The sequence below is a fragment of the Rhinatrema bivittatum genome, chromosome 4 (assembly GCF_901001135.1).
Source record: "Rhinatrema bivittatum chromosome 4, aRhiBiv1.1, whole genome shotgun sequence".
NCBI lineage: Eukaryota > Metazoa > Chordata > Amphibia > Gymnophiona > Rhinatrematidae > Rhinatrema > Rhinatrema bivittatum.
Genome location: NC_042618.1, coordinates 328871579 through 328885860, shown reverse-complemented (window position 1 = coordinate 328885860; position 14282 = coordinate 328871579). Strand labels below are relative to the sequence as shown.

Sequence of the window (14282 nt, the reverse complement as noted above, 5' to 3'; positions counted from 1 at the left end):
GTAATATTCCTAGTCAGAGTTTTTGACACTTCAGGTAGGTTTCCTTTTGCATTTGAATCCGTGGTGGCAGTGCTTTGGTGCCCAACAGCCATCGATGCCCGTCGCCATCGATTTTGATTTTTCAGCCTTTTAATTTTGTCCTGTCATGGCCACATCCAATTTTCAGTGATGCCCCCTGTGCCCGAGGACCATGTCCATTACGGACCCCTATGAGATATGTATCCTCTGCCTGAGGGCATCGCATGTCTTCCAGGGTTGCTGCTTATGTGTACAAATGACCCCAAAGAGGCGTCATCTTCGGCTCGACAAGATGGAGCAGCTCTTCGGGCCAAAGAAGACTGAGGCATCATAATCGGCAGTATTGGCATTGATGGACCTCGAATTCGCACTGATGGACACTGTGCCATCGATATCGGTGGGCCCATCGGTTCTGTCGGTGCCATTAGCAGATAGGGATTGCTGGAATCGACCACCATTGATCTCCTCCAGGCTGAGGATGTCATGTTCCTCATCATCAGCCTCGGTACCGGGGAAGGACCAAGCCAAGCATCGAGGGAAGCCGAAGAAGCATTGGTGCCGGTCCCCGTCGATGCATGGGATGCACCGGCTCATGCTGCGATGCCCCGAAGCGATCCTGTGGCAAGGAGTGCCAGTCCTCCATCGGTGTTAGGGGTCCGCAACAGTCTCTACCAGTCCTGATGCCAGTCACCAATCTGCCTCGTGGGTCCGAAGAGGATCTGGCCACCTCTCCTTCCTCCCAGTCGATGTTGGCATCATCAACATTCGAGGATGAGTTGATGCAGTGAGTCTAGCTGGTGGTGGAACAGGCGCTGCAGAACTAAGCTTTATGAAGACAAGGGGACTATGATCCTCATAGCCCCTTATTGGCTGACACAGGTCTGGTTTCCATTCCTACGGGAGTTGTCCATCCGGAGACTGATCAGTCTGGGGACTTCCCCAGATCTCATCACACAAGATTGAGGCAGGTTGCGGCATCTCTACTTCCAGGCTCTGTTGTGCTCAGCCTGGATGTTGAAAGGTTAATTCTGCAAACACTCAATCTGTGAGTGGATGTTTCTCAGGTCCTGGTGGCTTCTAGAAAGCCTTGCACTAGAAACTCCTATGGACTAAAGTGGAGGAGGTTTTCTGTGTGGTATGAGCAGAAGGCCCTAGATCCATTCTCCTGCCCTATGCAAAAACTGCTTGACTACCTTCTACACCTATCGGATGCTGGCTTAAAAACCAACTTCGTTAGAGTTCATCTCGGTTCTATTGGCACACACCACCAAGATGTACATGGTATACCCATCTCTGTACAGCCTATAGTTATACGATTCATGTGGGGCCTTGCTTCAATTGAAGCCTCCCCTAAGACCTCCCTCTTTGTCTTGGGACCTCAACGTGGTGCTAGATCAGCTGATGAAAGCTCCTTTTGAGCCACTGTGCAGCTGTGATCTGAAGTACCTGACTTGGAAGGTCATATTTTTGGTGGCGGTCACCTCAACGTGCAGGGTCAGCAAGCTCCAGGCCTTAGTGACTTATCCACCTTAAACGAAGTTTTATCATGACAAGGTAGTTTTGTGTACACACCCTAAGTTCCTGCCTAAGGTGGTGATGGACTTCCATTTTAATCAGTCCATCACCCTGCCAACATTCTTTCCCGGGCCCCATTCACATCAAGATGAGCGAGCACTGCACAGTTTAGACTACAAGCAAGCCTTAGCCTTCTATCTGGAGCAGACAGAAGCCCATAGACAGTCCACCCAACTTTTTATTTCTTTTGATAAGAATAGGTTGGGCACTGCTGTTGCCAAACAGACACTATCCATTTGGCTGGCAGATTGTATCTCTGTTATGCCCAGGAGAGACTGCATCTTGGGGTTATGTCAAAGCTCATTCTGTCAGAGCCATGGCAGCATCGGTGGCCCACTTGCAAGCAGTTCTCGTGGAGGAGATCTGCAAGGCTGTGACGTGGAGTTCTCTCCACTCATTCACATATCACTATTGTCTGGATAGGAATGGCTAATGTGACAGTAGGTTCGTCCAGTCTGTCCTTCAGAATCTGTTTGAGGTGTAGAACCCAGCTCTCCCAGCCTAGGGCCCATTGTTTGGGTTCAGGCTGTTGCCCCCCATGTTACCAACAAGATTTGTTGTGGTGCCCATTGAAACCTGGTTAAGTGTCTGTTGGTCCCCTTTTTGTGTTGGGGAGCAGCTTGTAGCTAGGGATTCACCCATGTGTAAGGACTACCATCCTGTTTGTCCTCAGAGAAAGCAGAGTTGCTTACCTGTAATAGATGTTCTCCGAGGATAGTTGGGTTTCTCCTAATTTTTCATTTATATATCGATCTGTGTTACTGGAGAGGGACCCCACGTGGACGCGTGATATAGGGCATGCTCAGTGTGCCAAGTCAAATTTCTAGAAACATTGACATGTTTTCTGTGTCAGGGCTCCATCTGATGATGTCACCATGTATGAGGACTAACTTCCTGCTGTCCTTGTAGAACACCTGTTACAGGTAAGCAACTCTGCTAAGTTAAGGCTGTCAGCAAACTAGTACACATTACCATTGTAGGCCACCGCAGGTCTTCTTGGTCATACACCTATATAAAATGTCTCAATTTCCTAATGTGTCCACCTTGAAAAATACCCCAAAATACCTATCAGCTGTTGTTTCATCTGCACAACTACTTCAGGGCAAGACAAAGTGAAGTTACTTAACTTTCCAAATGTTGTTCATAACGGACACCAGCATCTCAACCCGTAACAAGCAATGGAGGCCTAAAGTTATCACAGGTTTCCCTGTTTCTTCATTTCCATCCTCTAGCCACTAGAAGACCTCTGTTTATCCCATTCCCTTTTGAATTCCATCTCCATTTTGTCTTCACCACCTCTTCCAGGAGGTCATTTCATGCATCCACTGGAGTTTATCAGGATCCCAGTTCTACAGCTTCCTTTCCCTTTGGAAAGGTTTAATTCATATGTATCATTAATACATTGCAGGTATTTAAAAGTCTGTATCATATTCCCCCATTTCTCCTCTCCTCCAGGGTGTACATATTTAGGTCTTCCAGTCTCATATGTTTTACTGTGCTGACTCCACACAAATTTGTCTTTCTCTGGCCTGCTCATTGGGTCTGCCCCATCTCTCTCCTGGTGCAACATCACAGACCTAGTCCCCTACCTTGTTGCCACTGGGGATCCTCTGTACTTATCCAATGCTTTCTTGAATACTCCACAATTTTTGTCTCCACCACCTCTGCTGGGAGGCCGTTTCATGTATCCCACCAATCTTTTATGAAGAAATATTTTCTGATATTGCTTCTTAGTCTACTTTTGTTGTAGAGCAATGTTAATCACTGGTCCATGGAGCAGGACTTCAGTGGTTGGCTGCTATTTCTTTTGCTAGTGCCTACAGGAGCATCTAGGAGGAGTGAGGTCATTACTCCTTCCCTCACTGTTGGTGCGAGAGAAATCAGCATGAGTAAAGCAATGAGCGACATGCCAGCAGAAGTGGCCCATGCCGGCCACAAGATCATCACTGTGGCAGGGCTGGAGTAGCAGTGGCCCTTGCAGGCAGGGAGATGAGCAGCAGTAAAGTGAAGGGAGAGAGCCTGGGGCAACTGGGGCTGGCTAGTTTAGTGGGGGAGGCGATTACTGGGGTAGGGACTGGCAGGAGGGAGGAAGGAGATGGTTGGGGTTGGCTGATAAGGGGAGTGTGAGGATCTGTTGCAAAAAGCTCCTCCAGCCTGCAGGTGGCACTATAAGCCACTGGAACTGTCTGTCTAGTCCTCCCAGCTCCTTGCTCCTCACTTCCCCCTGGTGGCCATCGTGTTTCCTGTATAGGCTTGTACTTATACTGAGGCAGTCTCAGCAGTCAGTTGCCAGAACTTAGTCCTATCTCTGGTCCTTGTACTCTGGCTCTGTTTCTGAATCCAGAAGATTTCAATTTTCATAAGCTTCTACATCCAGCGTTTCTGTTGTCATCCTTCCTATCCTCCTGGATTTCTGGTTAGTTTCTGCTCCTTATCCTGTGTACAGCCTCTCGCTTCTTGTCCGTGTTGGGGCTACCCCCCTTTCTTATGCCTTGCTGGTCACCAACAACAGAGGGCTCAACCCGAAGGGAAGGTATCTGGCCTAGGCTGAAGTCCATCTACCAATGATGGCCAGGATTAGACTCTCCTGGTACTAGGCTGCTCACTTCTGGGGCAACTGACAGACTACAAACATTACAGGGAAGGAGATGGTGGTGACTGACTGTTGGGCTGGTAGGGGGAAAGTAGCTTGCTGGTTGAATAGGTGAAAGAGTGGTTCAACTGACTGTCCATGTCAATTTAGGACGTAGCTAGCTGGTGCCTGGCATCAAAAAAGTTGAGAAGGGGGGGTGCTATTCCGCCGGCAACGGAGATGGTCGCATGAAATCGAGCTGTCCCTCCCAGTTGTAATTTCTGCTATTAAAATTCAACTTGGACACCAGCAATTATTTTCGGAAAGTGACCACAAGCACCTGAACAGATTAGGATGGCAGCAAAGAGAAAAACTGCAGATCTGAAGCAGTTCTCTTTCTCTAAATTACCACCGGAGCTGACTGAAGTTCCCGCTGATAGGCCCGAGCAGGCCGCTGCGAAAGGCACCATGGTAAATTTTGAAGACACATCAGGTAACGCGGCTGAAGCCGAAATCGAGACCCCCGTGCCTGTCACGCAGCTACGAAATGAGATAAGAGGGTGGTTCGTGGAATTTCAGGCGGATCTTAAGAACCACTCAAAAGAACTTTTGGCCTCTATTTCCGACCTGAGAGAGGATTTTGCAGCGCTAGGGCAGAGGGTGGATGAGGTCGATGTCAGAACAGAGGGCCACGCAGCAGCGCTAAATACATTAAATCAGCAGCAGGGACCCTTGGAATCTGAGTTTACCATGCTACAAGACCAGATGAGGATCTTGAAAATCGCACCTGGAGATGCAATATGCGAATTAGAGGAGTTCCCAAGTCCCCTGCTTACTCAACTCCCAGCTATAGCTGAAAAGATATGCAGCTTTATACTGATGGGAGGAAATATCCCTAATAGTGAAGCTGCTGAGCAAGTCACAAACATCAAGCTGGAAAGAGCGCATAGAGCTTTAGGACCTAGATCAGAAGCCAGACCGAGAGACATAGTGATCTGTTTTCATAGCTTTGCCCAAAAGACTTTAATTATGGATGCTGCTAAAAAGCAAAATACCTTTTTGCTTTTTAGCATCTTCCACGCTCAGAAATGAAATGAGAGAGGTGACCTCTTTTATGCGCAAAGAAAACATCAGGTACAAATGGACATTTCCATCAGTTTGCAGTGAAAGGCACGTCGCACAGAGTCAAGACACTGAGCGAGGCGGTGGAGACTCTAGAGAAGGCCGGTTATAGTCTCAATATATCTACTACATGGTTCACATCAAAATCACATAGGATCGTGGATCAACCGAGATGGCACAGATTGGACAAGGGCGGCAGGAGACTCAGGAGGTATTCAGAAGATTCAAGAGCGGCCCTATCTGACCAAGGCTGAATGTCTGAGGAGCCAGCACCTTCCTAGCTTGCTGAGTTTTCACTCTGGATATCCTGCTCCTTTATAATGCCACGGACCTATCTCTTAAAAACATTACACTTACATCTTTCCGAATGGTGGTAACAGGTTATATTAGTTTTCAAATGGTTTGGACTGTATTTGCTGGTTACAGGTTGATTGTGTTATACATGTTGTTGATCTGGGGGGGGGGGGAGAATTACCGATGGAGGCTATCCCTGATTGCGATGGGGACATCCCTGTTAATAGAGCAAGCCATCCTAATTGATGGATGGACAGGGGGAGGAGGAAGGGGGGTGGAGGGGACTGTCTCTTATATAAGCAGGTTTATGCAGCACTATGCCTTAGTGGTTTGTATTTGGCCCACAGAGGTAACGGGTTCCAATCCTATGAAGGATTAATCCTTACTTAATATATGGCTGGGATCCTACGGGTTATTTCCCTTAATGTGAAGGGGCTTAATCACCCGCATAAACGCTCACTGCTAGACCGGGAGCTGGCTGCCAGCAGAGTCTCTGTAGGGCTCATTCAGGAAACACATATACGAAAGCGTTATGAACATCTATTATCATTTAAACAATTTCCCCATAAATTTTTGGCAGCAAGTACTAAAGACTCAAAATTTGCAGGAGTGGGCATTTTGATAGCCAGGGATCTCACCCATGAAGTTCTTGCCTTTATTCCTGATCCACAAGGGAGGTATGTCTTATTAAAGATCCGCACAGGCGTTGATGTTTTGACTTTTGTCACTGTCTATGCTCCAAACACGGGACAGGACCCCTTCTACAATGCTATTGGCAACTTATTGTTGAAGCATGCAGAGGGGCCCCTGGTACTGGGAGGGGATTTTAATATTACGATTAATCCGTCCGTTGACAATTCCGCTCAGGCCTCGTATGCATCACGAGCAGCGAGGTCCTCCTTAAAATCTCTAATGGCAAGATGGGACCTGCGTGATGTGTGGAGGAATAGATTTCCTAGTACGCGTTCTTACATGTACTTCTCCACGGCCCATCACTCATACTCTAGAATAGAGTTTTTTCTAGTGGATTCTCAGATACAAAATAGAGTGCTGGAGGTAGGAATTGATCCAATCACTTGGACAGATCATACGCCAGTTAGCTTAGCCCTTAAACTAACCACATCTCATTTGGGACAAAGATTTTGGAGATTAAATGAGAATTTATTAACTGATAAGGCTTTTTTATTGCGCCTGGGGCAAGAACTGCGCACCTATTTTCAGTTGAATGCTACTTCAGAGTGTTCACCCCCACTTGTCTGTGAATGTCCCAAATCTGTGGCTAGGGGATTGCTTATTCGCAAGCTACATTTTGTAAAAAAAAGAAAGGGGAACGGAGAGCTCTTCTACATGCCTCTATTACCCGGTTATCGCAGCAACATCAAGCTAGGCAGTGTCCAAAATTGTATCGTCAGCTAGAATAGGCAAGATTAGAGTTACAACTTTTACATGCAGAAACTACGGCTCTGGCCTTAGCTATCACAAAGCAACACTTTTATGAAGAAGGCAATAAGGCGGGGCGTCTCCTAGCTAGATGTCTCAAAGCAGTTCTAGCCCAAAATAACATTGCTAAAATTAAAAATACTAAAAATGAAGTACTTACGACTTCAGATGCCATTCGCCAATGTTTTACTGAGTTTTATGCAGCTTTATATGGGGTGGAACAGAATATTAAAGATGAGGAAATTGATAGCTATTTGAATCTGGTTGCCCTACCGGTTTTGACACCAGAACAGCAGGCCAGGTTAGATGGGCCAATAACGGAAGTGGAGGTTCAATATGCTATCAAAATGTTGAACCCAAAAAGCAAAGCGGTAGCTGATCCAGTTGGCTGTATAGCAGTAGAAACAAAGAGAATCGGTAGTTGAAAACGCCCCAGAGTCGGGCATCATTTAATAAAGGGCGTTTTCAACTACCGATTCTCTTTGTTTCTACTATCAAAATGTTGAAGGCAGGCAAGGCAGCGGGACTTGACGGACTTACGGGGGTTTATTATAAGAATCTGGCGCACATCCTTTCTGGCCCTTTGATAGAAATGTTTAATGCCTTAAGGGGCCCGGCAGCTTTAGCCACACACGCCAGTGTGGGGGGCATCCTTGTCCTGGCGAAAACTAGGAGGGATCCAGAGCTTTGTGGCTCTTACAGACTGATTTCTCTGATAAATCTTGATCTCAAGCTACTAGCGTGTATCCAAGCAGAGGGTCTAAAATCCATCTTACCGACCTTGATCCATAATGACCAGGTTGGTTTTGTCCCCTCTAGGATAGCTAGCGATAATATCCATAAGGTCATAGATATTATTGATTGGGTTCAGGTCAACCAAATTCCCGCAGTGTTGTTGGCTATTGATGCAGAAAAGGCTTTTGACCTTGTCCACTGGCCTTTTCTATTCAAAGTGTTGCAAAAGATGGGTTTTGGCCATTACTTCCAACATTGGGTAAAGGCACTATATGATTCCCCAAAAGCGAGGGTAAAGGTAAATGGAGGTTACGGATCTTGCTTTGATATACAGAGGGGTACCCGACAGGGCTGTCCGCTCTCCCCCTATGTTATTCGCCCTCTTCCTAGAACCCCTGGCCACGAGGGTACGCTCATCGACTAGGGTGACAGGAGTTGAACATCAGGGCATACATTGTAAAATGTCACTTTTTGCTGATGACGTCCTCTTTACTTTGACTCATCCATTTGATTCTTTAACAGCTGTGGTGGGGGATTTGGAGGATTTTCACAAAGTGGCTGGATTTCGAGTTAATCATGATAAATCGGAGCTGCTAAACCTTAATCTACCCCAACCAGAACAGGCACATATAGCAGCGGCATTCCCCTTTAAATGGGCAAAACAATCTATTAAGTATCTAGGGGTTCAAATAGGAGACAGATTGACTGAGTTATTTAATTATAATCATACACCAATCTGGAAAAAAAATAGAGTGGGACCTTCATAATTGGTGTAGGGAAAATTTTTCGTGAATGGGGCGCATTGCGATTTTAAAAATCAATGTCTTGCCGCGCTTGTTGTATCTGTTCTCAACACTGCCCATACCGGTACCAAGAGCGATTCTTAAAGTGTGGCAAAAGAAACTTTTCCACTATATTTGGAAAAGAAGACCGCCTAGGGTGACGCGAACTGTGCTTTTTCTTTCTAGGAAGCGTGGGGGCAGAGGGGTCCCGAATTTAGTCTGGTACCACGGAGCGGCACATATGCGGGCAATTGTTGAAGCATTCCATAAAACTGACACTAAACAGTGGGTCCGATTAGAGCAAGCAATGATAGGGGATATGCCGCTTGCAGGCATTGTTTTGAAAGCCTAAAAATCCCTGGAGACCGCTGGTTTTTCTACCGGTAGCATTGAAGGCCACACTTACTCTATGGTCTCAATGGAGGGGTGAACTAGTGGGCTCTTTCACATACTTCCAGTTATCGCACCTATTCCATAACACATGTTTCCCAGTGGGCCTTCGCTCCCAGGTTTTCCGTAATTGGGCGAGCCAGGGTGTAGTAACTATCAGTCATTTTTGGAAGGAGGGAGAACTGATGTCATCCCGTGATCTTCAGGATAGATTTAGGGAGGGCATGCAGGACTTCTTGGGGGTTGCCCGGGTCCGGCACTTCCTAAGCGGGCTCAGGGACAAACAAGCAGTGCGCCCTACCAAATCTTTGTTCGAGACGTACTGTGACCATGCTGACAAGATCAGGGGAGTTATTTCTAAAGTTCTTTCTATGTTCTATGTTCTATGTTCTTCTCAGTACACATTCACCTTTTGCATTCACACATATTCGAGCCTGGAAGTCTGAATTGTCTGTTGTATTAACTGAGGAAGATTGGGATATTGTGTTCTGTAGGACTGCTACAAGTTCTATCTCTGCAGCAATACAAGAGCATTGCTATAAGTTGCTGTATAGATGGCATTTGGCCCCGGTCAGATTACATACTATGTACCCTCAGGTTTCTGATAAGTGTTGGAGGAAATATGGTCAGGTGGGATCATATCTACATGTATGGTGGGACTGTTTGGTAGTGGCTCCTTACTGGGACAAAGTACGAGGATGGCTGCGGGACCAACTCGATTTGGATATTTCGATGCAGCCTGTTCAGGTCTTGTTGAATTTCCCCAACGAGGATTTGGATAAATCAATGCAATCTTTCATCTCACAGGTATTTATAGCAGCCTGTTGTGAACTTGCCAGAGGGTGGAAATTGCCTAACCCACCATCTCTTTCTGCAGTGATCCACAGGCTTCACTCGTGTTATCGGATGGAGCACTTGACTGCCATTCGACGAGATAAACTGTCCTCTTTTCAACATACATGGGAACCTTTTGTTAAATGGATAAATGCTCAAACTTTATCTGGAGGTGATTAGCCTGGATCTATGAGCTTTATTCCCTTGTACTTGGATTCCTATCACTTTTTCAAATCCAAAAGATACGGAGCAATGATCATCATGAGCCATGAGCCACATCTTGGACATGTGAGGGTTTATTATCTCATGTACAGCAGCAGAAAGACACTTAGTTACACATCTCCGTTCAATGATGGATTGGACAATGTATTCACTTTCGCAGCAATAGACAATACCTTTGCTGAACAACCTGTGATTTTTTCAGGGAAGGGAAGAGACGGGAGGGGGGGGTGGGGATTACACGGTTCTTTATTCAATAATTGTATTGGCCTAAAATGTTAATGTCATACTTTGTTTATGTATATTGGTCAATAAAACCTTATATTAAAAAAAAAAAAAAAGTTGAGAAACGCTGTTCTAGAGCATAGTTTCCTCTGAAAAATGTTTGATTCTTATGCTTTGTTTATACCTTTGAGATATCTGGATGTCTCTAATATATCCCTATCTCCCCTCTTCTGTAAGGTATTTAGGTCCTTTAGTCTTATTTTATGGAGCCTTTGATGCAGGCCCCACACTATTTTGGTATCCTTTCTCTGGACCACCTTCAGCCTGTTTATATCTTTTCAGAGGTGCAGCTTCCAGAATTGGAAGCAATATTATAGAAACATAGAAATGACGGCAGAAAAAGACCAAACGGCCCATCCAGTCTGCCCAGCAAGTTTCGCACTTTTTTTTTCTCATACTTATCTGTTTCTCTTGGCTGTTAGTAACCTTTTGGTTCTATTTCCCTTCCAACCCCACCATTACTGTAGAGAGCAGTGTTGGAACTGCATCTAAGTGAAATATCTAGCTTAATTAGTCAGGAGTAGTATCCGCTGCAATCAGCAAGCTACACCCATGCTTATTTGTATACCCAGACTATGTAATTCAGTCCTTGTTGGTTGTTGTCTGTAAAATTGAGATCCCACCAAGATTTGAACTCAGATCACTGGATTCAAAGCCCAGAGTGCTAACCATTATACCATGGAACCTGTTAAGCAGTAAAAAGCTTGACTAGTACCCACTTTCAGTCTCCTTCCCAATTTCTCCAAAGCAGGAATAGAACCTGCGGCAGCTACAGGTCCTGGAGGACAGTGCTTTTAGTGCAGACCTATACACCTCCTTTTTTCTGCTGTTTATACTTCTCCAAATGCAGTCCAGCATCTTCTGGCTCTGGCCACCTCCTTTCCACACTTTTTGCTAGCTCAATTACCCCAAGGACTCTCTCCTGCTCAATGTACAGTAATATCTGTCCCCCTGTCTTGCACTACTCCCTTGGATTCCCTTGATTCTGCATTTTTTTTGCATTGAATTTTAATTGACAAGCACTTGACCAGTCCTCAAGCTTTCTTAGATCATTCCTCATTCTGTCTACTCCCTCAGGGGTGTCCACTCTTAGTGTTGTCTGCAAAAGGGCAAATCTTTCTAATCCCTCTGCAAGTTCTGTTGCGGTTGTTGGTTAATTTATCAATTAAAACATTTCTTCCCTTTCTAGAGTCTGGTGTGGCACAGCTGGTGGAGCCCATGATTTGGGACTACGTTTCGGATCTTGATGTTGACAATAAAAGTATGTACTTAAAGCATTGGCTTTACCCAAGTGACTTTCCTTTGGCTGTATCAACACTGACATGAATATCACGTCTATTCAGTGAGCACCTAATTCTGACCATTTTTGTGGTCATACAGGAGATATTATGTCTAGAATAAACCAAAAAGGTGCATCAGAGAGTCAGTGAAAACATTTCCAGTACAGAAAGAACTATGGCAAGTAAAAGATCTTGGGGTTTGATTCACTCAAATCTGAGAAAATTCTGACACAATAAATCAAATACTATGTTAAAATTATCATACAACCTTCAATTAACATTTTACAGGTTCTAGACACCAAAAAATCACTACACTATCCTTTGAATTTCTTCCCTATAATCCTCAACATTCAGGATCTGAAAAGCACATTTGTGTGACACACTGCATTTTTTTTTTTCCTGGTAGTACTTCTTCTTGAAAAGTACAAGAAGTGTGGCTTCTCCAAGCTGTGGATTGCCAGTGCCTTTAAAGGGGCCACAGGGGTGAATCAGTCATTGACCCACATTGGACATCATGTTGAAAATCACCTTCGGTGGCTGAAAGTGGCCAGCAGACAACCTGCAGACTTCCTCCAGGGGATTGCTTTGACTGGTTGGCAAAGGTACTGCACGGATATACTAAACTAGCGTAAAACAAGTAATGTTCCTGTTCGTTGCTTATAAAACAATTTTACTGAATATGGCAGTCTGACCTGAATTTCCCACAAGGCTGCTGCCTAGGGGCACCACCACCTCCCCTGTCCCAGCAGCACTTTGTGAATGGCAATGTCCTGTTCGATCTGCCCCCTTAAAAGGTACAGGACTTCTCAGTGGCATTGGGACTATAAAATAGAATCGCTGCCAACTCAGCACCATGCCTTTAAGGGGCATATATGACAAGACTTTGCCATTCAAGATGTCACTGAGACAGAGGAGGAGGAGTACCCTCTTCATCACAGTGCATCTTTAAAGAGGTGCTGCCACATCATCCACCCCACCTCTCTCGAAACAATGTCCAGTCAGTGAGTTCTCTTAATAAGATACCAAGATGACTCTGAATAGCAAAACATTTGTTTCCACAATTCTGTTTTATTTAAAGAATCACTATTGCTTGATGATTTTAATTGGTAAGTTGTAATGCTTTCTCCTCTGGCAACTTCTGTGGATGTGTTTAAAATACTGCTGTGCACCTCCGGCTTCCATAGGGATTCAGTGGATACCAAGGGAAATGTTATTCCTTCTCCGGCAGCATTCTGAGCCCTCAGTGAACCTCAGAAAAGTGCATACACACCCTGCAGAGCTGATATGCTTAGCAGAAGGCTTGGAGAGCACATCTGGAAGACTATACTGGAGAAAATGAAGTTCTCTGTACGTACCCGGATCTGTCCAGACTGCTGGGTTTTGCCTCCCCTCCAGCAGATGGAGACAGAGAAGTTTTTGACTGACACTGCCAGTTAAGTTGAGGTGCCACCTTCAGTCTGCCAGTATTTCGTTGTCTCCAGCAGATGGTGGAGGTGCAAATCCCTGCAGTCTGAGTTTCACAAAAAAAAAAAAATTCAAGGAAACAAAAGAAAGTAGGAAGATCTTGGATCTTTGAAGTCTCTTCAGCCTCCCGTAGTTGAGGCATCTGTGCTGAGGATCAGAGACCTTGTCGCGCGCCCCCATTCAAGCAGCCGCCAGGGTTGACACCGGGAAGCCTGGCTCACTCACCCTGCCTGGGGACTGTAGGAACCTGCAGCTGGGCACTCAATAAAGTGTTTAAAAAAAAACAACTGGGGGTGGTCTGGGGTCCCTAACCTAGCCAACTATAACCTTGCCTGCAATTTGCGGCTTCTCCGCAATTGGTTACAGGGTTCCTCGCATTATGCCCCACTTTCCGTTGAGCGGACTCTCTTAAACCCGTTGGCTCCCTCTTATGCCCTACAAAGCAAAGCGGGCAGTCTACCTTCGTTCATACTACACTCCGCACTTACCCGGCCTATCCGGCAGTCCTGGAAACATCTTACTAGACTCCTGCACGCCCCCACTGTGTGTGCTTTTTTTTACCTATTCGGGGAAATGCTGACTTCCAACCGGGCATCCAATCAGCTATGTTCCGGGTCTGGGAGGCCAGGGGGGTGCAGTATTTGGGTCATTTGTGGACCACAGAGGGGGTGTTAATGAAATTCAGTGACTTTCAAAAGCTTTATCATTTAGACTCCACACACACATTTCCATATTTGCAAGTTCAGCATTATCTTAAGTCCCTGTCTCCGGAGACTAAGGAGCTCACAAGGTATCAGGCCCTGGATGCGGTGTTCCACTTTTGGGCTGCTAAGGCCCCGTCTTTATCCCAGTATTATAGAACGTTACAAAAACATACCCAGGTAGATGTCTGCTCCTTTCTCGTTGATCGTTGGAATAACGATGGTGAATTTCTCCTCACCGGTTTCATTTTGCATGTATGTTTTGGGCGTATAGCCAAGATCTCTACCAACATGTATTACCGGGAGATGCAATACACATTTTTAACCCGGGCGTTTATCTCCCCTCAGCGGGCGCATCAATTGTCAGTGGCCACCATGCCGTTTTGTGTCCGCTGCCCAGGAAAGGTGGGAAACCTGTCCCACGTGTTTTGGACTTGTCCTGGAATTTTGGGCTTCTGGCGCAAGATAGCGGACTATTTAACAGACCTGATCGATGTGGCGCTGCCCGTTTCCCCCTTGTGGTTTTTATTCGGGTGCATCTCCCCGCTTCGAGTTAGAGATCCTGGCTCTC

General features: G+C 45.8%; 1 protein-coding gene across 11 annotated transcripts in view; it reads left to right on the top strand.

Annotated features, from left to right (window-relative positions):
* HEXD (hexosaminidase D) overlaps nt 1-14282 on the top strand; it is a 146636-nt gene that overhangs the window by 46547 nt on the left and 85807 nt on the right. For all 11 annotated transcript variants that reach the window (XM_029600368.1, XM_029600365.1, XM_029600366.1 and 8 more), the window contains 2 exons: nt 11456-11527; nt 11953-12148. In XM_029600368.1, coding sequence (XP_029456228.1) covers nt 11456-11527; nt 11953-12148 — 268 coding nt within the window. The remainder of the gene's footprint in view (nt 1-11455; nt 11528-11952; nt 12149-14282) is intronic.